At 43.4% G+C, this 27,772-nt stretch overlaps 2 protein-coding genes across 4 annotated transcripts in view; one reads left to right on the top strand and one right to left on the bottom strand.

Annotated features, from left to right (window-relative positions):
* The first annotated feature begins 2,032 nt into the window (after positions 1-2,032).
* mipa (major intrinsic protein of lens fiber a) lies at positions 2,033-6,561 on the top strand. The gene is made up of 4 exons (XM_054770238.1): positions 2,033-2,671; positions 2,796-2,960; positions 3,042-3,122; positions 4,746-6,561. The coding sequence occupies exons 1-4, from the start codon at positions 2,312-2,314 to the stop codon at positions 4,929-4,931; spliced, it is 792 nt and encodes a 263-aa protein (XP_054626213.1). The 5' UTR covers positions 2,033-2,311; the 3' UTR covers positions 4,932-6,561.
* The window catches only part of stat6 (signal transducer and activator of transcription 6, interleukin-4 induced), a 40,116-nt gene continuing 14,617 nt past the window's right edge, over positions 2,274-27,772 (bottom strand). For 2 of the 3 annotated variants that reach the window (XM_054770212.1, XM_054770225.1), the window contains exons 8-21: positions 16,727-16,843; positions 16,379-16,546; positions 13,532-13,619; positions 13,338-13,460; positions 13,071-13,163; positions 11,124-11,327; positions 10,911-11,005; positions 10,686-10,819; positions 10,272-10,421; positions 10,130-10,190; positions 9,958-10,038; positions 8,906-8,986; positions 7,604-7,720; positions 2,274-7,533 (exon numbers count right to left, since the gene is read on the bottom strand). In XM_054770212.1, the coding sequence (XP_054626187.1) occupies positions 7,512-7,533; positions 7,604-7,720; positions 8,906-8,986; positions 9,958-10,038; positions 10,130-10,190; positions 10,272-10,421; positions 10,686-10,819; positions 10,911-11,005; positions 11,124-11,327; positions 13,071-13,163; positions 13,338-13,460; positions 13,532-13,619; positions 16,379-16,546; positions 16,727-16,843 (1,534 nt within the window). In that variant the 3' untranslated portion in view covers positions 2,274-7,511. Of the gene's footprint in view, positions 7,534-7,603; positions 7,721-8,829; positions 8,987-9,957; positions 10,039-10,129; positions 10,191-10,271; positions 10,422-10,685; positions 10,820-10,910; positions 11,006-11,123; positions 11,328-13,070; positions 13,164-13,337; positions 13,461-13,531; positions 13,620-16,378; positions 16,547-16,726; positions 16,844-27,772 lie in introns of all 3 variants that reach the window. The other variant, XR_008569762.1, reaches the window with a different exon arrangement.

Here is a 27,772-nt window from a genome sequence, read left to right as displayed (position 1 = left end):
TTTTATGTATTTAAAAATTTTTTAAAAAGGCAAAAAAACCTGTACATACATTTAAAGACAAAGCTTTGTTTTATTATTAGTTGCAACTTCCTCTCTTTTTTTGGTGTTTTTTTTGCTTTCAACAATGTGCCACGGGTCAATTTAAAAAAAAAACAAAAAAAAACAAGCTGCCGGCTGTAAATGGCCCCCCGGTCCGCACTTTGGACACCGCTGTTGTACTAGTTTCAGGCGGGGGCAAGTTGTCTAATGTACGTGTCAGCAGTCTCCACCCCAGGGAGTAGGAAAATCCAATGCAAGCACCTTTTAAACACCCCCTTTGTAAAAGTAAACTGGGAGCTTCAACCCACAACAGATGGTTTAGCACTGCTTTTCGAGTGGAGATGCACAAACTAATAACCAATAAGCTGTCTGGATCAATACACGTGTGAAGGAAGCTTGTGCGAGGTTCTTATGAGAAATTGCTCAATAAAAAACAATATGCAGTAATCCGTAAGTAAATACAACATATCTATAGGTAATATCGAGCTCTCCTGCTTGGTAAAGTTCTAGTGGAAAGCAGTAAAGTACATGCATTGCCCCGACAATAAGGCCAAGATAAACATGATAGAGAAAGCAGCAGAAACTGTGGCTGCCAGCATTTTGTGAGCAGACAAAGACTCAGTCAGCTCAGCACAATCCTTTCAAAACGCCCTGCATCGGGCGTCCATCGAGCTGCCCTGGTCAGCACGACGCTCCAGTGCGGACGTTCAATACCCGCGCCCGCCGTCCTCTCTTTTCCTCTACGGCCGTGGATTTTCCAGCGCTTTATCCGGCCTGAACCTGCAAGGCTGTCCCAACATACACAATGTAAAAAGTCTGCCTAATCACTTCTGATGCCACACTGTGCATTTACAAGCATCCAGAAGCTAACGCTCAAATGTAATTCATGGTACACAGATCAGGTAAATATGTTATGTCCAACGTTACAGAGGCACAAACACATTCGATGGCTAATTTCCCAAGTAGGGCCTTTGCGCCGATTGCGGTAACTCTTCTCAAGTAACTTACAATTGTTGAAATGATGCAAAGCTTGACTCAGCCTTGGCCACATACTGAACCACATATGTGCAAGAGTCTTTTTATTTTAATGTTGGAACAAAGCAAAAAAAACAGCAAAGGTGTTCATTAGCATTTCAGTTCCACTTACGTTTGAGTGCGGCAGCTTCCTGCAGCTTTTCAGTGTTGTACTATGAGTTGGTCACTTGTTTGTTGCCTTAATAGTTTGTACTTTTTACAAGATGATGTGATTAAGTGTAGTTTAAAGGTAGGGCTTAAAAACAATTGTTTATTGTGTGTATTGTAATAAATAATACACATATTTGATCATTAAAGCATCCACTTTTGTCCTATGAAAAGCGTGTATTAAAAAAAAAAATAATAAAATGAAAAAAGATAAAAGGAAAAATATTTTTAAATTCCAGCCATTTTTTTCTTTCGCTTATAAGAAAAAATGGGTCGAATTTAATTTAAAAAAAATATTATATCTTTTTATAAGTTTATCCTTTTTAACATTTTTGCTATCTATTCATTTTTAACTACTCAATTTTAACATACAAAAATGCAACAATTAAAAAAAATCAAATAAGGCAAATTTATTTGTATGACTTTTAAAAAATATATTAACATAAATAATAAAACCTGAGTAAAACATATTTAAAAAAAAAAAAAAGTAATAATGCTATAAATGCAAATCTAATCATGGGCTTTTTTTTTTTTTTTTTTTACTTTTGTAGTGATGTATATTCATTAATGTGCACTGTGCTGTTCATTTCACTACGTTTTATAGTACTGTATATTCAATGAGAAGAAATGTGACTCAATGCAGCCCTGTTTCTAGATGGACCCTCTGCTCCCATCAGCTGAATGATAGCTCCAATGATCATAGAGTAGCGGTCAAGGCAGGGTACGGGTTAAATGATGTTGTTGTCACTTGCAGTGCATTGACCACTCCCCTGGGCTCAGTGAAGCTCTTATAAAAAGGCCTCAGAGTCCCCCCTGGCCTCGTAAAAGGGCTGAATGAGTGCAGTGGATGCTTCTCCTGTTATTCTCTCCATGTTCTGCTAACAACACTGGGGTTGGCTCGTACATGCAAGCAGACCTGTGCGGTGCTCCACTTAGGAGCTCTCCATGACAGTTATCAGATTCCCAAAGTATCCAAACTTGCATGTTGACTTGTTTCGTTTTGATTTTTACTGAAGGTGTTGTTGTGCAGGAGTACATCTCCTTTTAGTGGATTTGTTTAGTTTTTTTTTTTTAGTAACTTACAACCACCATGTGGGAGTTCCGGTCCATGTCTTTCTGGCGGGCGGTGTTTGCCGAGTTCTACGGCACCATGTTTTTCGTCTTCTTTGGTCTGGGGGCCGCTCTCCGCTGGACCACGGGGCCCCATAATGTTCTGCACGTGGCCTTTTGCTTTGGGCTGGCAGCCGCCACGCTCATCCAGTCCATCGGCCATATCAGCGGAGGACACATCAACCCTGCTGTGACCTTCGCCTTCCTCATTGGCTCCCAGATGTCCCTGTTTCGTGCCATCTTCTACATTGTGGCCCAGTGTCTTGGAGCCCTGGCTGGTGCTGCTGTGCTCTATGGAGTCACACCTAGCAACATGAGGGGTAACCTGGCCCTCAACACGGTAAGACCACGTGGGGCTACATTTTTGGCTCCCGGTCCTATTGTGCACATTAAAGTAGTTCTGTGACTTATTTACATGGACTGTTTACACCAAACGTAATCTTGCCTGCTCTATTGTCTTGTAGCTGCAGCCAGGCATCAGTCTGGGTATGGCCACCACCATGGAGGTCTTCCTCACCCTGCAGCTTGTTGTCTGCATCTTCGCTGTGACAGATGAGAGGCGCAATGGACGCCTGGGATCCGCCGCCCTGGCCATCGGTTTCTCAGTGCTGATGGGACATCTTCTCGGGGTGGGACTACTTCCTGTTTACCATTGTGCACGTTTAATAGCTTGTTCCTGTTAGCCCTAACCTCCTGTGTCTTTCACTTAGATTTACTACACCGGAGCAGGAATGAACCCAGCAAGGTCCTTCGCCCCCGCTGTGCTGATCAGGAATTTTGTCAACCATTGGGTAAGAATATCACATATACACTGCATATGGACACTAGATGGTCAAAGGTTTTGGAACACACCTCTTAATTGACTTTTAAGTGTCAAAATCAGTTGACATCATTTGTATCAATATCAAGAGTATTGTATCAATATCAAGAGAAAAAAGTTGTCGACTTAGGAGAAAAAATATCATACTTTTACAATAATAATGTCTTAATATGAGGAAAAATGATGCAATTTTAGAAGCATAGAGTTGAAATATGTAAGAAAAAAATGTTATTTTTTAAAAGTCGTCATGAATAACAAACAAAAATAATAGTTCAACATTTTTTTTATTAGGTTGGCAAAAAAATATAATATTGTGAGAAAAAAGTTTAAATATTCGGAAATAATATTAAAAAAAAAGAGCAAAAAGTGTTTATAATAATACACTTTCCACCTATAATCACAAAGCTGAGATCCAGGCTTTTTTTGGGTTAAATATTAGTTTAGTTGTAAATGTAAAATATTAAAGTGACCTCTGCATCCTTTCAATTTTTAGCATGTGGCCCTCAGTGGGAAAAGTTTGCACACCCTTGCATTCGGCATGCTGAAAAAGCGGATAAACGAATATAGATTTTAAAACCTATTTCAGCTTAATAAATGTTCAATATGTGCACCACCTGTGACATGTCACAGCAGGTCAAGTCAAGCTCATGCCAAACATGCTGTCACATGTTTTGCATAACATTCTCCAGGCCATCAATATTTTTATTGTAAAACATTAAACAGTGTTCGTTTTTACACAAATTTGAGCAATAAAAAAAATGTCAAATTGTTTGGGACACCCAGTATAATCCAGTGGTTTTCAAAATGTGAAGTGCACCTCCACTGTGGGGCGCCAAAGGAGGCACAGCAGCTTGGAAAAATCTTAAAATTAATGTGATGTGTTTATCAATTTCTAGAGTGTGGTCATAGAGCAAAAAAAGTCGAGAAAATAGGCTCCAGAAAAGCCACTATGCTACACAGTATACATGTGATCCATTAGTATTATTACTAAAAGGAGCCTGTGTGCATACTCCAAAATGTAAAACCTCAACATATGTGATATATGAAATCAAGGTCAGAAATATTTATTTTTTATAAAATGCTTCTTAAAATATCTAAATATATAATGGCTTGTCAAAATGATTTTTCTTTTAGTATTTAGTCAATTGTTCTTGTTTTGTTGGTAGATCATTTTGCTTTTCGGATCACTGTCCAACACTTTGGGGGAAAAAAAACAAAAACCCAAACCCTGAAAGCCTGGCTTGGACTCACTCATCCCCTGGTTCCCCCAGTTATTCATATATACAGTTTTTTACAATTGCATTCTTCAAACTTTGAAGAAAAGTTTATGTTCCAGCATGGCATGAAAGCAAGTCCTACAGTATAAATAGAAATGGCAAGCTTGGTTGAGTTTGGTATGGAAGAACTTGATGAAACAAGTGGGATGGTGAGTCAGTGTCGGTCTTCTTCTATGTCTAACATCTGTGACCTCTAACTTCATAAATGGACAATCCCTACAGACACGCTTGCCAGGTGTCCCAATACTTGTGTCCACGTCTTGACTGCGAGCACAACATCATGACATCATTGAACTTGTGTTGTCGTTTCCTTGCAGGTGTACTGGGTGGGGCCTATGATTGGTGGGGCTATCGGTGCTCTGCTCTATGACTTCATGCTCTTCCCCCGTATGCGCGGCCTCTCAGAGAGGCTGGCCACACTGAAGGGGACCAGGCCCCCGGAGGCCGAGGGCCAGCAGGAGACCAGAGGAGAACCCATTGAGCTCAAGACACAGGCCCTATAAGCCCACAGAAGAATTGCCGTTTTTTTGGCCTCCATTCCCGTCGGCTAAACCCTCACTCCTCCATCCCATATCACAACACCAGAACCAGGCCTGCTGATTCACAGCATGTATAGTCTAGGCCTCCTCCTCCCCCTTGTTGGACTGCAGGACAAAGATGAAGATATCCCTTCATCTTTCTTTCTATTTCTTTTTCTTCTTTCTAGTCTGCTAGGAGTGAAGCTACTGTAGAGACTTCAGCATGCTTTTTTCCATTTTGAGCCGGCATGATTTTGCCCTTTACTTTCTTTAGTTTTGTTCCAGCAATCATCGCTTATTGACATGTACGTATTGTACTTCATCATATCATTAATCACATTTTATTCTCAATTTTTTAAAAAAAGGGTGTGTCGGGGGATGCTTGTTGTTTCTTTTTGTGTATGCTTGTGTGCATGTTTTCAATTTCTCCTTTTTTTGTTTTCTTTTCATTGCTTCAATGCATCCTAACTGAAGATAAATATACATCATACAAGCTGATTTCCAAGAAGGGCGTTGCAACAACAGCTACTTTCACAAATCAATTGCTCTCCGATGATACAACATGTATCCACATTTTCAGTTTTGGCTTTTTATCCAAAACACAAAAAATAATTTTTAAGTTTTTGGGATAAAATCAAAAACCTCACAAAATGTGGAGATATGGTGTTCATGGGACAGCGACTGTTAAAGATTCCATGTGAAATCTTCCTTTCTGAATAATTAAGGCCTATCCTATTTAATGAAACACACATACCATTGGTGTCCAATGAAAAGCATGTCAATTATGTGTTTAGGATTAAAAAAAATGTACAAAATGTGGCCATACGTGCTTTTCACTGGACATTGGATTTCCTTCTGAGGTATGTACACCTATTTCAACAAAAATTCTCCACAATGTATCCAGTTTTTGCATTATCCCCTATCCAGAAAAGACAATCACTGTTGGTTTCCTTGTGTTGTGTAAACGCTGACCAACCTCTAAAGCAATCAACTGACATCAACATGATGGCGGTCAGGACTCTTATGAGCGCATGAGGTGTGCGCTGACTTAAAGCTACGTGGCTCTTTAGGAGTGCAATTATTTCCTTGTGCAAGTCGAGAGAGAGAGAGAGAGAGGGGTCAGGACTTTCTTTTCCACACATAAGAACTTTGAAGATGATACTCTACAGCCCCTCTCTCCCCATACATCCCTCCTCCTTTCACCCCAACTCCTCCCATCAGGAGGGAGGTGTCGGAGTAGTCACAAATACATTATTAAGAATGTGACATTTAAGCTTCCTTCTGCTTTACCTTTTTTTTTTCCTGTGTGGTTTCCCTGAGTAAAGTGGTTGGTTGACTAGATTTTACATTTTAGTGACATGTTTTTCTGTGATGTACAGTGTAAAGTTTTCTTTTTTTTAAGCAACATTTGAGGATTCTTGAAACTGAATGGATAGGAATAATCATCATTTATTACTAGTAGATGCAACTGTGTTCTCTTGGGCTGCTGAAAGTGATGCCAAGTAGGTGACACACCATTATGCTGTCATTAAATTGACAGCCTTCCTAATCAAATGGCATTGATTTATTTTTATATGTCAAAAAAATGGCGTAAAAATTCTTGTTTGACATCTTTTTTCTTGTCTGTTTATTGTCTACTTTTACACTAACTGTTGAAAATATTTGAAATTCTAAATCACAGGCTTCTACTGACACCTCACACAATTAACATTTAATACATGTATATGAACAAAATTCACAACAAAAAAAAGATTGTATTTACCTCATCACAGCTAAAATACTGTACCGGTAACTGCTTATATCATGCAAGTGTAAAATGTTAAGATAGTTTATTTCAATTCTCATTTATACTTGTTTTCTGTACACACAATATTGGTAGAAGTGCTAAATGACAAACATTGTTGGTAAATATTCCGTTAAGAAGCTGCTAAAGTTGAGACTTTATAACTGCACTTGTTCATTTGGCCAAAATAAAACATGACTCTCGAACTCATGCACTCTGCATAACTCACAGCAAGTTATTGGCAAATATTTTAAGTAAAAAAATGCCAGATTGATATGAAGTGAACATCACATAAAATCACCATGGCTACATTAACATAACATATCATTTATATGTCTTGAAACACATCGACATCAGCTAATATTGACTGAGCAAGTATTTACATGGATACTGTTGTGTGTGTGTGCGTGTTGAAGATGTGCTTCACATGCTACAGGTAGAGAATTATTATTTTTTTTCCCTCAGGAAACATCTTAAAATTACGGTCATTTCTTTACCATATTTCCATAAGCTATTGTGTTTTGTGTACAGTTATAAAAGTGTAGTTTAAGTATACGCTAAAAAATTAATCACAATGAAATGAAATCTTTTTAAAAAGGGTGGTGCCACTACTTTTTGTCTTTTTGTTCCATGTAGTCCTTAAATCAATTTACCTGTCTGAAAGGAAGACAAGGCTGCAGAAAGTCTACAAAGGCTGGACAGGTATGTTTTCTTTATGTGCTCCAAACAACAATGTGATGTCGTCCACTCTCCTCAGGAAAAACTCAGAAGACTGTCCAAGACTAGGTCCATGTGATCTGTTGCCTGGTAGACAACAACATCAGCAGAGCAACAAGAGCAACGAGTGAAGGAAGTGTGAAGGAATCAAACCTACCCATCATCATTGAAGACAGACGCAGGGTTTGGACTGAATTCTACAACAGGTGCCTCTGAGGTCTCCATTTGGTCCTGTGTGATAGACGCTGGAGAGCTGAACTGCTGGTACTGATGCCTGAGAGAAAGAGCAGCAACAAGCACGGCATTAGGTGCACAATAGTAACAAACAGACAGAACCAACTGACTTCACCCCTACCCTAGTTCACCCCACCCCTAGTTATAAGAATTTTAACCAAGCAAATTTTGCCCCCGTGGATATTTCAACGTTTTATTGCTTTATAAATAAATTAATGAACTAGAGACTGGATCACCCAGGCACAGGTGTGTTTATACTACAATCACGTGACACCCATAGGGGCTATGCATACAGAAACGTTTTCAGGTAAAAACGGCAAAGTATTTTATCATTTGAGCCTGTCATCTCCACAGATACGGTGTTCTGATTGCCCTGAAACGATATTTTTTAAAAAAGGCTTCCAGATTGGGAAAATCTGAAACGCCAGCTCATCATTTCCGTATGAACGATCAATCCTCTGCTTTTTTAAAACGATGATATCAGCGACTGTCGCCGTCATGTGACCAGAAGATGTAATACACAAGGCACACCTATGTGTGGCGCTGTGAACAGACACACAGACAGAACCACGTGACACACCATACTATAGAGGAAGAAATGACGCATGTGCATAAGCCCGTTGTCTTCCGCTTTCCAAGGCTCGTCTAGACTTACGACAAAGTACAATTACGTGTGCGTCATTTTGGGAGTATAAGATAAGAAAATACCGGGAGAATGTCAGATATTACGTTCAGATATTATGTTGGCTTGTCGACAAAGCTCATTCTGGTCACATGACAGTAACGGGTTGCTGTTGCTCCCCCTTATGTTGTAAAGTGTGCTTATTTGTGCCAATGTTGCCAAGGTTTTTTGACAGTCCCACACTGTACTCCCCCACAGGAGCATAGTTTGGACTTGGGTTTTTTTTCTCCTCCCCTCTCCTCTTGTTGTTCCCTTTCCTCTCCCCCTTTTGTCACCCAGTCATCCTGTCCTGTTATATTGTATGGTATGTCGTATATGTACGGATGGGTGATTGCACAATTTAGTCTCTGTACCTCTGTATACTGTAAATGATGAGTAAAGGCCATTCTGATAATGAAATCCTCCAAATAATTGTACATAAACTATAAATACAGTATAACAAGTAGCTCGTGGCTGCCTATATTTACCCAATTAGTTGTCATGGTGTAAAAGGTGGGAGGAGGTGGGAGATGGCAATACAGATGCGTTGAAAGCGTAACCTACATTGGGAATCCAACAGAGTTGTGGGGGCTTTCAGCCACAGCAGCCATAGCGGCACCATGGGGTACAACTGAGCCAGACTCCCTGCAACACAAACACAGCATATGTTAGCCATTCACCTTTGGATGAATTGGTTCAGTTCATGTGATATCATATGATAAATAAGAATAGCATGATATGAATTCAAACCTGGAGGGTGGCTGGTTCAAATCCCATCATGGTATCCTCAAGTAAGGCACCAATCCCCTAATTGCATGGGGTGCTCCGTAATGTGCATCCCGCTCCATCTCACAGCTCTGCTTTATAAGCAGGATCCTGTTTGTGTATGTTGCTATGTGTACAGTAAGAAAAACAAAGGCCTACACTTTTCTAATGGTTAACATTTAGTGTAGTCAGTATGGACAGGGTGAGGAGGTCAGAGTAGACAGCTGCTCCTTCACATAGAGAGTAGCCAGTTGATGTGGCTCGAGAATCTAGTCCGGATGCCTCCTGAACACCTCCCTTTTGAGGTGTTCCTGGCATGCCAGCCGGGAGGAGCCCCTGGGCAGACCTATGACACGCTGGAGGGATTATGTCTCACAGCTGGCCTACAAATGCTTCTGTGTCCCCCTGGTAGAACTGGAAGTGGGGGCCAAAGACCAGGAAGTCTGGACTTCCTTTTTGAGGGTCTTCCAGGATCCGGACACAGATAAGCGAAAGAAAATGGATGGGTGGATGGACACAAAGTTACCTATTGTGGGAGCTTTTGGCATATTGGCTACGCTCGGTGCAGCTTCCCTGCAAACACGTCATGGTATGAACCAGCCAGCACAAACTCAAGTCTTGGTTTGGGAGACCAAAAAGTGACCAACTAAAACAAAAATTTGTGGGACCGGTTTCTGAGAGATGCGGACCACTGGCTTGAGAGCATGTGATGTTGTCTGTGTATGTCTGTACTTCTGGCCTAATAAAATGAATTTCTTCTTCCACTTTTAAAGTTTGCATGCCATTTGATGTAACAAGTACAGATAGTGGCAGTAGGTTTTTTATAGACATGTATAAAAACTAGTACTTACAGTGGATATCTGGCAGCATTGTGGTGACTTTCGGTCTGATGTGCCATATTGGCAACATCAGGTGTCACTGAGCCACCCTCCCTGCAAAAAGACACACATCCTGATCAAATCTCAAAAGTCCAGATTACATTTATTTATGTAGACTGGAGATAAGATGCAAAGCGTTCCTTACATGCCCACTTTAGTACGGAATGAGAAAGGGATGTAGCCTCCAACAGATGAAGTTTGGGGCTCTACATAGAAAATAATAATGATGGTTAATTGCAAGTTTTCGCAGGTCTAAAACAAGCTTAGATTAAACATGGAGGCATTACCTGAATAGTACTTTTTGAAAACGTCATGTTTTGGAAAGTCAGGGTACAGAAAGGCTATGTCACTTATGTCTCTGATGTGGTCAGCCAGGCTACGGATTTCAAGATCCTTCTTGGTGAAGGGCCGAATGTTTTGAATGATCTGTCCACCATCTGGAAGAATTGTGTAGTAAAGTTTTTGGCCACTTGGGGCAGCAGAATTCAGTGCCTGCATCACTGTTACTGTATATTAGCAATGACCATCATATAATACAATGCGGTTTGACATGAAGTTCTACACCACGGTAAACTACAATCACAATAATTAACATATTCAACAAATAGTTTTGACAGCTTCATTTAGAAATAAGTCCAGTTAGTTTAACACATATTGAATCTTTTAACTAGCTATGGGAGTGTCATATACCCTGTACTCACTGTCAGCTGCAGACACATAAGCGATGGTGATGCCGCCAATCTCAGAGTCGCTAAAACGAAGCAAGAATGTTCCGTTGGGCCTGGATTTGAGAATCAGGTGCAGATGCTGCTTGCCAATGAAACCAAATATGAGCCTTTAGGGGTAAAACATGGCAACAGGTTGTAGTTACTAACAAACTCACAAGTTTAATATTCAATGTAAAAATGTGTCTTCATATTTCATACCCATCACTCCAATAAGTTTTCAAGTGTTTTTTGGTTAGGTCCATCACTCCCTCAAACCACTGCCAGAAAGTGAACAGTCGACCTGGGAGCACTTCCTGTAAAATTAAACACATTCATATTTAAGAGTGTGACATGAGGAATTTACATGTGTGTGTGTGTGTGTGTGTGTGTGTGTGTGTGTGTGTGTGTGTGTGTGCATGCGCGTGCCTATACCTTATTAAACTGAGACCAGGAAACCATCATGTTGCTGAAGTCACCGGTGAAGTCTGGCTTGTCAAATATCTTCTGGGCCAAGAAGTGCTGGTTGTAGTGGTGAAGGTTGTGATGTGTCTGGACCTCAGCGGTGAATTTACTGTTTAGCGTGCTACACATGAGCTTCCAAGGCACACGCTCCGGCACCACAAATGGCACTCTGTCCTGGTGACCACATTGTTATGTAGACAAGAATGTCTTCATGGTGTTTGAGTGATAAGTCAATAAATGTATTGCTTATGCCGTTTGTGTTTCCAGTTCATACAAGTGATGACAATAAAAGCTAGTCCAATTTTTCCAATCCATTCATTTATTTGTGGCGGCCCAAATGTATTCATGGCTGGCCGCCACAAATAAATGAAGTGTTAGGCCTGTCACGATAATCAATAAATCAATTATGGCGGCCTCAGTATATTGACATGTGCATGATGGATGTTTGTTTCCATCTTCTCCCTCTACCAAACAGGCCGGACGACAAGAGGGGTCATTCTGTGCATCTGTCTCAACACCTGGGCATGTTCGGTAGCAGAATGAACGGCGTGAGTGAACCCTTCTGTCAGTCATTCGGTCTGGGGCTATCCACACAGAAACGTTTCCCGGTCAAAACGGCAAAGTATTTTTTTATTTCAGCCTCTCATCCACACAGGAACGGTGTTCTGGGTGACCTGAAACAGTATTTTTTGAAAACGGCTTCCAGAGTGGGAAAATCTGAAAACGCTGGCTTGTCGTTGTCGTGTAGACAGGCAATACGAGAACGATGCCGTCACCGATCCACCGCCACCTCATCGCTATCGTCATGTAACCAGAAGTGAAGCAACATAACATCTGAATATTTCAACGGACATGACTCAGCTCAGTCGACATTGTCCTGATATTTTGTTGTCTTATACTCCGTAATGAGCTGATGTCTGCATTGACACACAATGTGAACTTCAGAGTATTTCTGCGTTATTTCTTCGTTTTTTGGTCAATATTCACACAATAACAAAAGTGACACTAATTCAAAATCAGAAATATGGCGTAGTGTCCATGATAAGCGTTACGTTTTGCTTTTCTACTGATACAGAAAGGTGAATTTCTCTTGGAAATCAATAAAGTATCTCTCTATCTATCTATAGTATCTGTTTGTTCTAATCTATACACTTTGGGTAAATTATTGTTTTACATCATGCTTCCACGGAAGGTGAAGTGTGTTACTCCTGTGCTAACAATGCATTGATGAACTTCAATTGCAGTGAAGGGCAATTTTGTTTACAGAGACTTGATACTCAATGTAATTTATTGTTTTTATTGTTGTATGTGGTTTTTATTGACTGGTTTTCCTGGGTCTATTTTTATTTATTTATTGTTTTTGGATTTTTATTTAAGTGAAATTTTTTGCCAAACAAGACTGAGAGTCCATTTTATTTTCATTTGTCTTTTTTTGTTTGTTTAATTTATTATGTTGTTTGTTTGTTTAAGTCATTTATTTTATATTAAATACTTTTGCAAATTTAAATGTTATTGCTTTTGATATTGTGTACTTGCATTATTATGCCACATATCATTACATTAATGAAAAATTGGTCTCAAAATAATTTTATAATATCGTTTTTCAGCGATAATTTGTTATCGTGACAGGCCTACCCAGTGCCACAGATGCTGTAGATGACCGTCCTGTGGGAAACATTGTATGTACTGTGCAACTATTAAAAGCTCAGTCAGCACTCTGGAAGCATGTGGACTGAGTATGCCACAAACAAAATATGAACATCCTCATAAATTGTGAGAAAAGGTGTGTGAATTTCACTGTTAATTGTGAGGCTTGCATTGTATATGGCACTCACGCTTCATGGTGTATTATTGTCTCCAAATCAGCAAATAAGAGTGTAACTTCATCACATGCAAAAATTTAGAAATTCCTCTTACTGGTTCGGAAAAAGCACAGTCCCAAATGATGGTAGCCAGTGCGTTGTTGTCTTGACTGCCATGGACAATGACGACTAGTGGCAACGAGATCATCTGCAATTACATATAATTCAATATTAACATGTGACATATTCATGATTATACTTGTCATCATTAATTGTAATCACTGCTTGATTGTTGATGTATATTATAGAACGTATCATTGTAGTACCCAGTAAAGTTAACTGGATGTGAAGATTTAAAGGGACAGTGACAACAAAGACAAACCTGTATCTTGTAAGGAGTGTCACAGCCGGTGATGGTGATCTCCGTTGAGAAGAGGAGGGCAAATTTCTCCTCGGTCACAGACTCTGACCCCTTCCTGTCTGCTCTCTTGATCTTCTTGATGGACTGTTGTGGCAAAGGAACAATCTTATCAGTTATTATCAAGTGTAGCCTGAGAAGTGTGATGCAGTACATACCATATTTCTGAATGTGGCACATGTGCTCTTGGTGGCTGTGTTGTGTTCAAGGATGGCTGTGTTATTGATCACTTCCCCCACATTATCACTGCATGGAATGCAACATTGTTGTGTTTTCAAAAGCCGCACAAAATATTTCATTCTATTACATGAATGCCTTTGCCACATACACATGGTCCTCAGGTTACACACAAGTTCCGTTCCTACACTGTGATTTAAGTCGAGCATTGGTGTAATTCGCCTCTTATACGTAAATTAACTCCTACATCACTCACACTGTATGTACACAGAACACATATCAAATACAGCAATAAAATGATTCAATACAAGAATTAAATAAAACAGAAATTAAAAAGAGAGAAAAAAAGGAGAACAACTCCTTACCTTTACCCTGTGACTTACTGGGAGGAGGAAGTAGAAGAGGCAGGAGAACAATTTCAGAAATCCTGAGACCACTGCACTTAGTTATTACTGTCCCTTTTATAGCAGAGTCTCTGCAGATTTCAACAAGTCATATTGAATACTTTGTGTAGCTTTGAATGAGGCAGACAATGTATTCAACTGCGGTGCTCAAGACAAGTACATACTGCCTCCTTGCAGCATGGAGCGGATATTCATCATTCATCCGTGCTGACACGAGGTTTCAAACAAATTCAGTGGTTATGAAACAAAATTACATTTTTTATCATTTATGGGAGCACGTATATAACCACAAAACGTAAAAACTGGGAACAGCGTAACCCAAGGACCACCAGTACCTACAATTTTAATCGACCGTATTTTCACGACCATAAGGCGCACTTAAAAGTCTTAAATTTTGTCCAAAATGGGCGGGGCTCCTTATAATGCGGCACGCCTGTGTGTGCACCGAGTTCCAAAATCTGTAAGTGTTGCTGTGTAACTTTGATGAGTGCTCCGCTCGACTGACTGGGAGCATCTCCTCCCGACATGCTGCTTATATAGAGGAAAAGCGGACGTGACTGAGGACAGCATGCGGATGCAAGAGAGGACCCTAAAGGCACGCCCCCAGTAGTTAGATAGGTATATTTTATGAAACGGCGCCATCTATCCATCCGGGCAAGGACTACCGTGCCACAGCAACATCCAGCAGATTAGATTATAGATTAGATTAGAGACTGGATGTTTTTTTCCACTGGTCATCTGACTCCATGTGTGCCCATCTCACAACCACTGTGAAAAACCAAGTGCAGACGAGTTACGCCACAATTTGTGAATGGATTGTGGATGCTTGGGCTAACGTGTCCGCTTGCACTGTTGTTGCCGCACGGCAATGACACTGACAATGACAGGAGGGAACTTAGCGTGTTTGATGGAGAACTTGCCCCGCTGTTCATTTGGGATACAGAAGATGAGGACTTTGATGCATTTGTGGATAACGATTGATTAGTCAAACCTGTCTTAGCGGCCACCTGTATAGAACGGCCACGTGTCTGTAGCGGCCACTGAAAAATCCCCTGCAGAAAATTTCCGTGTTATAGACCCTGTGTATAGCGGTCACCTGTCTAACGTGGCCAGCGGCCACCCATTTTGTATCCCTTGGTCAATATCTGACCGCTTATAGCGGCCAAAATACCGACTCAATCAGAAGCTTCATGCACAAAAAAGTTTCGTTTTTTAAGCAACGAAGCTTGTGTAGACTTTAATTACTGAATCGTAGTTCGACATAAAAAAAGCCGTCTTCTTACTTTGCAATGCCACCCTGAAAAGATTCAATGACGGCCAAAATGGTAATCTTCCCACTTTGCAATGCCATGAATAGATTCTAAAATAGCCAAAACACCTGAATAAAACATCTAAAATATCACTTAATTTCCGACTAATTAGAGATTAGAAGCCCATTCAATAAGAAAGGAGCGATGGTATTGTTAGTTTACGCTAATCTTCGCACTTCCTCCGCACTCCATTGTTCACGCACACACCCATTCATGACTGCTTCACACGTATCCTGTACATATATCCTCAGGCTCGTTCACAAATTTTTTTATTTCTTGCTTTTAAACTCGTGTTAAAAAAAAAATCAAAGATGGAAATTTGTAACGTTCTGCAGGACAGGAGCGAGCGTCCCCTGTCCTGCGCTCTTATTTGGTGGGCTATGCCTTCTCCGGGGAGGAAGAGGCAGCCGCTTCATGCCTGGTGGCCGCACAGCTGCAGTCAATTAACATTTGTGGCGGATAAAAGGCCAGCGCCGTCAAATGTGCGCTGGTACTTCAATAAAGTACAACCGAACTCAGTTTTGCTCCTGCTGCCTTTTTAATAACATACAATAGCATGCATGCTAGCGTCTTGTAGCATCGCTGGGCGCACTTCCTGTTCCCCAGCATGCTTTGCGGTACTGTTTTGGCGTAAATGCTCTTAAAGTTACATGTCTGAGCGAAATAGTTGTTAGTTATTGTTCTGCACAAATAGCGGTAGTGTTTTGTCTGTTTTTGTCTGTCTGCTGCGTTGCTATGTGATGTTTTTAGTTGTGCCCATGACTGAGACTGTTGTGTTGAGTGATGACCTTCCTGATTTCAAGTGGGTTTGATAAACTAAATGAGACTTCTGTTCTTAATCTGTCCAAAGAAACAAAGCACTAAACAACACAGTATGTTTTAGCGTGCATAAGTGCTACCGTATGTTTGACCATACCTGCGCCCAATAATACGGTGCGCTTTGTGTATGTGCTAAATACAGAAATAGTGCCTGTAACTGAGAACGCGCCTTTTAATAGGTGCGCCTTATGGTCGTGAAAATACGGTAAATTGATAACTTTAGCAAAAGAAAAATCCAATGTGCTGGAATACAGCAGTAAATTGAACAAGTGTTGTGCACACAGGACTAACTTACCTAAGTGTGACACTCGGGCTTCTGGCCTGCAGTTCATTAATAATTTGTGCCCTCAACACCACAGGCTTCCCCGGTGCTACCTTCTCCCCTAGCAGATAGCGTACAGTAGTGGAGAACTTGGACTGTGTCTTAATGACTTGAGGGGGCTGCTGGTCCACCACAAGAGAGCTAAGGCACAAATTGTACAAATGGAAAAGTAAAAAAAACCATCAGTGATATATGTTGGTTTTTGTGATTGAATGAAAGAGAAAATGTTTAGACATACTGTAATGTTATGGGTACACTCACATAGAGCTGTAACAGACATTCTACCTTTACAAAGATAATGCTCAGCTGAGAGAAAACTACCTTTGAACAACAACCTGCAGAAGATGTCTGAGTCTTTCTTGTAGATCTGGGATTGGTTCCACTATAAGCATTAGTTCTTGCCTCAGCTTGCCATTCAGACCAAGAAGCTGCTCACACCTGACATGAGCACATGAAAAAAAATTATTAGGGCTGTCAAATGACGAAAAATTGTAATCAAATTAATCACAATTTTCAAATTAATTAATCATGATTAATCACCATTTGTATGTGTGAAATATGCCCGTTTTTACTGTATTTTATGAACAAGAACATAAATGACATTATATATTTGTATGCATTATATGTTGTAACAGCTCCAAATGAACTGAAAATTTAAATCATACTAGGAAATGCCACACATATCTGAAAATCTAAAACACCAGTCTCTTTAATTGTAGCAGAACATTTGAATCACACTTTAATCGTGTTATTATGAGTTATTATGTACCCTGAAACTCGCTGAACTTGAAATAATCCCAAACTAACCTTACAAGTAGGCCAACAATCCATCCATCCATTTTCTATACCGCTTCTTCCTCTTTAGGGTCGCGGGGGCATGCTGGAGCCTATCCCAGCTGACTTTGGGCGACAGGCGGGGTACACCCTGGACTGGTCGCCAGCCAATCGCAGGGCACATATAGACAAACAACCATTCACACTCACATTCATACCTATGGACAATTTAGAGTCACCAATCAACCTAACATGCATGTTTTTGGAATGTGGGAGGAAGCCGGAGTACCCGGAGAAAACCCACGCACACACGGGGAGAACATGCAAACTCCACACAGAAATGCCCAGGGGAGAATCGAACCCAGGTCTTCCCGATCTCCAGGCTGTTACTGTGTTGGCCAACGTGCTAACCACTAGACCACCGTGCGGTAGTCCAACAAATCTTTACAAAAAAAAATAAAATCTACTTGAATATATTTTAACTCATGCTATTAAAAATCATGGCTGCTAATTTGATAACATCAATATCTATTTCGTTTAACCAGTATACCAAGTTGGTCGAAGTCTGTAATTTAGTCATTCGCCTGTATTGGCCATCAAAAATTGTTTACAGTGCCATTACCTTTCTGCTTAATAAACTGAATGTTCAAACATTTAGCAGTCCTTAAATTAAGCATCCTGTGGATTATTTGGACTCCTTAAACCAGATTTTATTTGTTGGGAAAACAACAACTTATTTTCAGAGTTATTTGCTCAATCTTAACATTCCTGAACTAAACTAGACAAAAAGTAATGTCTCATTGTAAAATTAAGGTTATTCTATAAAGTCAATGAATAGATAGCTTTTAAAGCTAGGGACATCGTCTAACACGTCTAAAAATATGATTTTAAATCTTGAGTATATGTCCCACCCTTGTACAGGACTTCAAACTAACAATTTTAGTCCGTTTTGCCTAACACCAAGAACACTTACTGGGGTCAGGTGGTTTCTTCACTGACATTGAGATGAATTCGCCCTATTTATCGAATCCCCCTTTGTAGTCAGACTTCCCCACATCAGCCATTTGCGAGTGTACGGACATGACTAACTACTCTAGCTTTGCTATTGTAGTTTACTTATAATATACGCTATGTTTTAACAGGGGTGCAATATGTATTTACAAGACGAGACAAGTCAACGTCCCATCGTTCTCTGTCCCACTAACAGCAGTGGCAACATTAGGGGAGTTGTAACCTAATTAATGTATCATGTTTACCACTAGATTTAAGAACATTTTGTTTCATGTCATGGTCAACACTATACACATACCTGTCACCCATATGTATGATAGTGGATTTGTCACTTGCCAATTTGCATGCTTACGTTTCTATGAGATAAGAGAAGCAGAGTACAGTATCTCCTGATTCAAAACATGGACATGTGACACTCATGCTGTTGTTGAATGAGTGAACTAGAACTAGAGTGAACTAATTGTGGTACCAAAAAAATGTAACTTAAATGTAACGTTTTTTTCCCAAACAGTAGAGCAATTTGGACTAAATTATTGACAGAATGAGTACATAAGTGACATGCTACTTTCGTTCATGTTTACGTAGCTTCACACCAGGACCAACCAGAGTGAACGCTTCCGGGACGCACACACAAAAGGACGAGTTTGTTTTGCACTGAACTCACAGATCTAAAGAATGTCAAACATTGTGCATTTTTTGCTTATTTTCTGCTTTGAAAATATGTTTAGGAAATTTGACCCAAATCAGAATTTTGAACGACTTCCAAATTCAGAGACATCCTAGAACGCCATTGAGTTCTAGTGCAATAACACAAAGGTCAGTGACCTCCATGAATGCAAGCTGATGTTGTCTGTGCATAAGTCAGACATGCACATGGTTTTACAAAACAGCCCAATCGTTAAATTGTTCACAATTTAGAATTGCTATGGCAGCATGAGATTTAGCAATTTGGAAGTGTGTGCAACTCCTCTTAAATTGAAGACAGATTTACTCAAAGCTGCACCAAACTTGACAGTTCTAGTATGAAGTCAAACCCATAAAATATTATTAATTGCAAAAATTTGGTTTTGTACATTTTGAACATTTTCGGCACCCTCGATTATTTATTCTCTTTGACACCTTTGTGATATACTGTATACCATTTTCAATTTTGTACAAAATTGTAAAACCCAATCCAATATGCCAAGAAATTTCGTTAAAGAACCAAAATATGCCAAAAGAACCAAAATATTGCCGTATTGATTTTTAGAGTGCCCTGCGGCCAATAAAAAAATCTCTGTGGTTCAGATCTCTCTGAACCACACTTTGGACACACCTAGTTTCTAATCCCCAATCAGGCCAACTTTTTCTTTCATGTGTACCCAATTTGATGTAACTTTTAACAGGTGTCATCTTCTTACAAATGACCGGACCTGCCTCTCACATGCAAAACATACATGATTTTGGATGCAAGAGTAACCTGAAGAGGACACGTCTCACACACACCAACAAGGACCCATCACACAGCAATTCACACACACACACACACACACACACACACACACACACCGGGGTCCACATTTTGAGCACTAGGCCATATATATATATATATATATATATATATATAAAACATAATATATACTATTTAGCAATAAGTCACATAACATTTTACTGACAAACAAATAGAACTCACACACACACACCAACAAGGACATGTCCCACACACGTACACACACACACACACACACACACACAGACACAAGGAATTATCACAGAACGCTGCACACACACACACATATGCTCCGGCATAACTTTTGCACATAACTTTGCACATTGCACTTACGTGCACATTATAATTTTTATAGTCTTTCATCCTCATTTCGCTGTTATTTATTTGTTACTGCTATTTGTTATTTAATTTATCTATGATTATGCGGTGCAGAGTGGCATCATTACATAACAATTTTGCTGTAACTATTGTGCAATGACAATATAGGCTATTCTATTCGATTCTATTCTATTCTTTCTGAGGAGGACTAAAGACGTGTTTGTGAGTTGGAGATACATACATGGTGTTGGAATTGCATTGCTGTTGATATGTTCAGGTCAGAATAAAGTTATAAAAAAGCGTCAGACTCTGTGGGGACACTATTGTGCCTCTGTCTGTTGTCATAACAGAGAGAAGTGGCTTGACATGGTGTGTATGTGTTAATTATCCAAAACATTTTTAACATAATAAATTAAATTAATTAGCTACCACCGTTAAAGCCCTAAAAATAATAAAACAAAAGTGAGCTGTGTAACACATTTCTTCATTTTACAGTACTCCATTTTTTTTTTTTTTTTTTTTTTTCCCCCTGTCCTGTCCAGCCTTTAAAGCAGATAGAATTGTATACCTAAATGCCGTCAAGTGCTCAACAGATTTACTCTGCCAGAGAGAAGTGTGATATACACTTCCCCTGTCATACAAAATTTATTCGACCTTGATGCTTGTTATAAAGCAAATTTGGAGCGCCCGGACCGGAGCAGGAGGGGACAGAGAAGAAGAGAAAAGGAAACGGGGGGGGGGGGGGGGGCGAGAGGGGACAAAAACAAAAAAAAGAGAGACAAGAGACAAGGACAACAGCAGCAACAACAACAATTGTGACAGAACAACAGAAACATACCGAACGACATCAGCAAATAAATGTCCGTGACAACTATAAAGACGAACAAGGATAAAGGACAAATCAATATCAACAACCACAATGACAAAGCTGTCAATGACAATCAGACATAATAGCAGTCATGAAATGATGACCTATGACAGTGATCACAATGACAATACTGCATTGAAACAGTCGCACACAATAGCAGTCATGAAATGATGAATTATGATAGTGATCACCATGATAATACCGCATTGAAACAGTCACACATAACTGTAGTAATGAAATGATTATCCATGATAGTGAATAGAATCAAAGTTACTGTAATGCACATCATTGTAAAAAAAAAAAAAATACATATACACACATATATACATACATACACATACATAAATACATATATACATATATATATATATATATATATATATACACATATATACCGCACATACACACATATATATATATAGTCATACTGCTGAAATCACCGTCGCTGTAATAAAACCAACAACATAATAACACCCTGGATAACTCAGTGAGTAATGTGGGGAAGTACGTATGTACTGTGAGTGTGCATATGTACAGGTATCTCTGTATGTAAGGAAGACTTCATATATATATAAAGGTGCAGGAATGTGTGGGCGTGTGATTGTCACTGAGAGTGCATGAAAGGAAAGGGGCCGCCTTCCACCTCCCAGAGAGCCCCGCCCCAAATAGCAAGGCCGGGCCCCGGCCGCCAGAAGGCCACCAGGCCCATAGGGGCAGGCAGCACAAAGAACAGTGCCCCAAGAGCCAGCCCAGAGAGCCCCCCCCCCCCCGGGAAGACCAGTAAGGGGCCGAAGAGAGGTAATCCCAGCCAAGGACAGGGCGCCAGCGGGCCGGAGGACTGCCAACCCCCGAGACCAGCGAGAGATCACACCCCACAAAGGCAGACGGGTACCGGGGGCCACAAACCGGCAGGCCCAGAGACGCCTCCACAGCTGGAAAGAAGCCCGCCCGCGCCGGAAGCGCCAATTCTCCCCCACCGCCACCCCCACCCCCAGGGAGCGGAGCCCGGCCCGCCCCGGGCCAACCCCCGCCCGACCCCCGACACAGGGCCGCCCCGCCAAGGGATGCAGGAGGCACACCCTCCACCCACCCGGCGGAGGCACGGGCGGCAGAGATGTATCGCCCAGCACCTGACCCCACGGAGCAAACCCCTGTATGCCCCCCCCCAAATAAATAACTAAAATAAATAAATAAATAAAAATACACACACGCACGCACATACACACTCCTACGCACCCACACACACGCACATAAACGCTCCTACGCACAAACACACCCCTATGCGCACGCTCATACACACTCTTACTTACTCAAGCGCGCACACACACACACACACACACACACACACACACACACACACACACACACACACACAGTGGTCGACTGCCCGACACCCGGAAGCCCCACCCTATCCCCCGTTGGTAACCCAAGGAGCAGCGGAGCCGGGGACCCCGGGGTCCCAGACATACGATTCAGAACCCAGGAGCGGAGAGCGCAGACTGCCGGGGAGCAGGAAGACACCCGGCCACACCCCCCCAGCGGTAGGACGCCGCCAGCGAGGCAGACAGGGGAGTCAGCGAGGAGGAGAGCGGGAAACCGAGCAGGCAGGCGGGAAAACGGGCGAGCAGCCAGGCGAACCACCACACAGCGCCAACCGAGACCCGCGGGCCAGCAAACCCCGAAGAGAGAGCGGGAGCACCACACCCCAAGCCGCAGGGAGGCCAAGCACCAGCGCCGAGAAGGCGAGACCAGCAGCCGACCAGCCGACGGCCCCCACATACCACCAGAAGCCAGACCAGCCACATGCCACCAGAGCCGACAGCGCACCACCCGCGCACCGGAGCCCCACCCCCGACAAGCCCACAGACAGACCGGGGGAGGCGAGGGCACAGACAGCGGCCCGGCAGCGCACAAAGCGCAACGGCGACAGACGCCCAAGCGCCCGGCAGAGCACGACCCCCCCCAGCGAGCCCGGCCCCAGGGCACCCGCCCCCCCACCCCCACCCCGCCACCCAGGCCCACAGTACCCGCAAGCATGACCAAGCCCCAACCCACCAGCTGGCCCGGCGCCCCAGCAGCCGCCACAGCGCAGCAACCACCGGCCGCCGCGACAGCACACGGGCCACCCGAAGCACCAGCACCGCCCCCCGGAGACCGCCGAACCCGCCCCAAGAGCGCAGAGGCGCCCGCGGCACGTGTCAGTCCAGGGGGGGCACCGCAAGCCGCCCCCCCCGGCGCAAGCCCCGGCATCAACAGGCCCCAGAGGGCCACCCCAGGGAAGGGCAGGCGAACCAGACAAGGGCACCCCACAGGCCAGGCCGCCCCGGGCGAGCCACCGCGACGGCCAGGCCCCCGGCCACACCGCCGACCCTGGCGGGCAGACGCCGAGGTGCACGAGGCACCCCAATCCAGCCCGCCCCACCCGTGTATGTGATAAGGTGTGATAGTGTCTATGATGCAATTAAAAAAAATAAATAAATAAATAAAATAAAATAAAAGAGGATGGTGTATCTGTGTGCATGTATATGGAGTGTATGTGGATGATAGCTAATGATGCAATTAAAATCGGGGGACAGCTGCCGCTCGGAGGGCCCCTCACCTGGCCAGCCCCCCCAAACCCTAAGTGTCTACTCTGCGATTAAAATTGGGGGGCAACAGGTCAGTGGCACAGCAGGAGCAAAGGAGCCCCGCAAGGCAGCTCCCCTCCCCAATCACGCCCGACCGTAGGCCACCCCCCAATGTCCTATATATATGTGAGGTGGTGCAGTGGCACAGGAAGGACGGGGGCCCCACACCCCAACGCCGCCCAAACCGAGCAGGGGGGGGACCAAGGACACATGACCGACCGGCCGCCCACCACAGCCCAGGCTCGGGCGTGCCGCAGGACACACCACAGGCCCTACCCGGCCCGCCAGGATGCCCAGTCCGGCCCACCCAACCCCCCAGAGGCGATACCCCCAGTGCCCCCCAACACCGGAGCCCCACCGGAGGTAGCGTTCACAGCGCCACCCCCAAACCGCCAAACACCACGGACAAGCCACACGCCCCCAAGGCAGATCCGACCGCCACCAGGACAGCGGGAGCCGCGCCCACGCGCCCCCCGCATACCACCACGGCCGGCAAGGGAGCAACACCACGACGACCACAAGAGCACCGGACCCCACATAGAGCGGAGCACGGCCGCACCCACGAAGCACGCAGGCCAGAGGCGCCAGGGAGGGACAGAGAAGCAAGCACCGCACGACCGGGCCCGCGAGAGGAGCGGCCCCCGCCCGGCGCCCAAGCAGATGCCCCCGCCCGCCCCGCCCACCGCCACGCCACAGACCGGCCACCGCCCCACCCCCCGCCCATCCACCAACACGCCAAGGGGGAAACCCCGGAGGGAGGGAGACAACCGCCGGCCCGGAAGCAAGGACCAGCCCGACACCAGCAGGCAGCAGGGACCGCCCGCCAGCCCCCCGCCAGCCCGACCCCCAAGCCCCCGGCCAAAGCCACCCCCCGACCGCCCCACCCCGGAGCAAGCATCCTCCCGCCGATCCCGGGAAGCACCACGCAGATGGACACCACGCCGCCCGCCCCACCGCGCAACCCGCCCACGGCCCCCACACGCCCCACCCACCGAGCCACAGCGGCCCCGTCCCTGAGGGGAGAAAGCAAGGGATCCCCCCCACCCCAGCACCACGCACCCCCCACCCCGAGCCCAAACCGCACATCCGCGACCCCCACCTCCGCGCCCCCCGTCACCCGGGGGACAGCCACAGGCGCCGGAGGATAACAGGCAGCTCCCACCTATCACACATACACCACACACATAAATCAGCGAAATAAAATAAAATAAAATAATTTTAAAAAAAAATAAAATAAAAATAAATAAATAAAAAGGGGCAACCCAAACCACCCTCCCACCCAGGGGAGATGGCTCCGCGGGGGCAGCCGGGCTCAGGCACCCGCGCCCCCACCAGGGGGAGAGGCCGGCCCCCACACCCCACACCGGACGGCCCCACGCGGCAGCCGAGCAGGAGGGCCCAGGGCAGTCCCCGCCCCACCCCCAGAGGCAGAGGAGGCGAGGGAGAGCCAGCGCCACCAGCCGCACACGGGCCCCCCCAGCAGCAGTAGGCGCCCGGCACCAGCAGGATGCAGCACCCCATCCACCCACCACCCCGGAGGCCAACCAACGCCGCCCCCTGGGCGACCCCCCCGACCCCGCCCCCGCCCCATCACCCAACCCGGACCCCTCCCCACCCCCACCCACCAGCCCCCCCAGGCAGGCAGCCCAGCAAAGAAGACCCGGGACACCAAGCCCGCCACCGCCCGCCCCCGAGGTACCAGGCCCACCCAGCGACCAGGACCACACCCCACGCCAGATGAACGAGACCCCCAGGGGCAGAGACAGATGCCCTCACCCCCCTGAGAGTCAGGTCAGGGAATTAATTATTGGTGCCCATATAGACTGAAATTCTGACATTTGTTCTTTAGATTCAGCAGACATTCTCTCCATAGCTATATGATCTAACAAAAGATTTTTGTAAAGAGCTATGTTCAGTTTCTTCCTTGATTTCCAATTGATGAGAATGGTTTTCTTGGCGATGCTTAATGCAGTGATGAGAAGCTGTGTTTGATTTGTTTCTACATCAATTGTGGAGAGATCGCCCAGCAGGCATAGTAAAGGAGAGGTAGGAATGGAGAACCCAAGTGCCAAAGATAGGTACTCACACACTCCGTGCCAAAAATTTTTAATGGGAGCACAGGTCCACATGGAGTGTAAGTAGTCATCTATTCTATGGTCTGAGCAGTGTGTACAGATGTTAGAGTCAGTTAAGCCCATTCTAAACATTCTATGTCCTGTGTAGTGTACTCTATGAAGGATTTTAAACTGAATCAGCTGTAGGTTGGGATTATTGATTAACCGGGAAGCATTAAGACATATTTGCTTCCAAAATTCAGGGTCACAGCTTGTAGATAAATCTGAGCTCCATTTGGAGATTGGTACTCCAATTGTGTTGTCATTTTTTGAAAGTAGAATATATAATTTAGATAATGTTTTAGGGGCAGATATTTTTAAAAATTGGTCAATAGTGGTATTGCTTTCCCATGATATGGTCCTGAAACTTGCTTTAATTATGGATTTAATTTGTATGTATTCAATAAATTTGTTATGATTTATTCCATACTGTGTAACAAGGTCGTTAAATGAGATAAAGTTGTTTCCTATAATTATATTTTTCATACAACTTATTCCTTTTTCGTGCCATGTTGGGAAATTTAATGGTTTCTTTTTAAGCAAGATGTCAGGATTATTCCAAACGGGAGTGTATTGGCAAGGAGTGAGCGAGAATTTTGTTATTTTTAAAAATTCCCACCAAGCTGTCAGAGTGTTGCTTATATTTATACTTTTAAAACAATTATTTTTTCGGAGGATTTGGCTAATGAAGGGCAGGTTACAAATTGGGATTTCGTGGCTAAGTGATTGTTCTATGTCTAGCCATAAATAATCCAATGGGTTAGGGTTGATCCATTTTAAGATATACTGTAACCTGTTTGCAAGGAAGTAGTTGGAGAAGTTTGGGAGTTCTAAGCCCCCATATTCTTTAGATTTTTGTAATGTTTTGAGACTTATTCGTGCTGGCTTATTTTTCCAAAGAAATTTATTTATATATGAGTCTAATGACTTGAACCAAATTATAGATGGTTTAGTGGGGATCATGGAAAATAGATAATTAACCTTGGGTAAAATCATCATTTTCACGGTGGATACTCTGCCTGTAAGTGAGATGGGCAAGGTTCTCCAACGTGCAAGATCATCTTCTATTGACTTCAATAGTGGAGTATAATTCAAGCGGATCAGGTCTGACAGGTTGGAGGAAATGTTAATACCCAAATACTTAATGTTCCCTGAACACAGTGGTATAGAGGGGGTGCTCTGGAAACCAAAGTTAATGGGCAGTACTGTGGATTTAGACCAGTTAATGGAGTAATCTGAGAAGGTGCTATAATTGTTAATGAGTGAGATAGATTCGTGAAGTGAAGAATGTGAATTATCCAGGAAGAGTAATACATCATCAGCATAAAGGCTTATCTTATGATGAACATTTGTGGTGTGGATCCCTTTAATATTTATATGTTGTCGAATTGCAGCTGCAAGAGGTTCGATAAAGATAGCAAATAGTGAGGGAGAGAGTGGACACCCTTGCCTAGTACCTCTTTGTAAAGTAAATTCTGGAGAGATGTGATTGTTGGTCCGAACAGAGGCCTTCGGGGTGTTGTATAGTATTTTAATCCATGTTCTGAATGAGTCTCCAAAGCCAAATTTATGTAGTGTTGCAAAGAGAAATTTCCAGTTTACTCTGTCAAATGCTTTTTCAGCATCCAATGAGACAATTGTGGTTTCTAAATTATGGATGACAGAGTAATCAATCAGATTGATTAGACGGCGTACATTGCTAGTTGAGTTTCTCCCCTTAATAAATCCTGATTGATCAGGGTGTATTATATGAGGGGTAACTTTTTCCAGCCTTATAGCTAACGCTTTGCATATTATTTTAAGATCTGCATTAATCAGTGAAATTGGACGATAACTGGAAGGTAGTGTTGGGTCCTTATCCGGTTTCAGCAGGAGACTGATTGTAGCTGAGTTCATGGTTGGAGGCAAGCATGAACTGTCTTTAATTTCCAAAACCATTCTAAGAAATATTGGAGATAGTAATGGCCAGAATGTTTTATAAAACTCGGCAGGGAAACCGTCAGGTCCTGGTGCTTTATTATTCGGCAACCGGTGTAGAGCGTTATGGAGTTCTATTAATGAAATGGGTACATCTAAGTTGGTCACCTGTTCGTCATTTAATTTTGGTAATTCTATGTTGTTGAGAAATGTTTTGATATCTGGGAGAGATGGTTTAATCTGAGGTGT

This window comes from Dunckerocampus dactyliophorus, chromosome 1 (genome assembly GCF_027744805.1).
Source record: "Dunckerocampus dactyliophorus isolate RoL2022-P2 chromosome 1, RoL_Ddac_1.1, whole genome shotgun sequence".
Classification (NCBI taxonomy): domain Eukaryota; kingdom Metazoa; phylum Chordata; class Actinopteri; order Syngnathiformes; family Syngnathidae; genus Dunckerocampus; species Dunckerocampus dactyliophorus.
The sequence above is the reverse complement of the archived record's forward strand: the minus strand, read 5'-3'. Positions and strand labels throughout refer to the sequence as shown.

Excerpts from the sequence above, each read along its gene's own strand:
- mipa (XM_054770238.1), top strand. The coding sequence starts at position 2,312 with ATGTGGGAGTTCCGGTCCATGTCTTTCTGGCGGGCGGTGTTTGCCGAG. Across the intron at positions 2,961-3,041 it reads TGATGGGACATCTTCTCGGG|ATTTACTACACCGGAGCAGG; the intron begins GTGGGACTACTT and ends TCTTTCACTTAG. Across the intron at positions 3,123-4,745 it reads GGAATTTTGTCAACCATTGG|GTGTACTGGGTGGGGCCTAT; the intron begins GTAAGAATATCA and ends GTTTCCTTGCAG.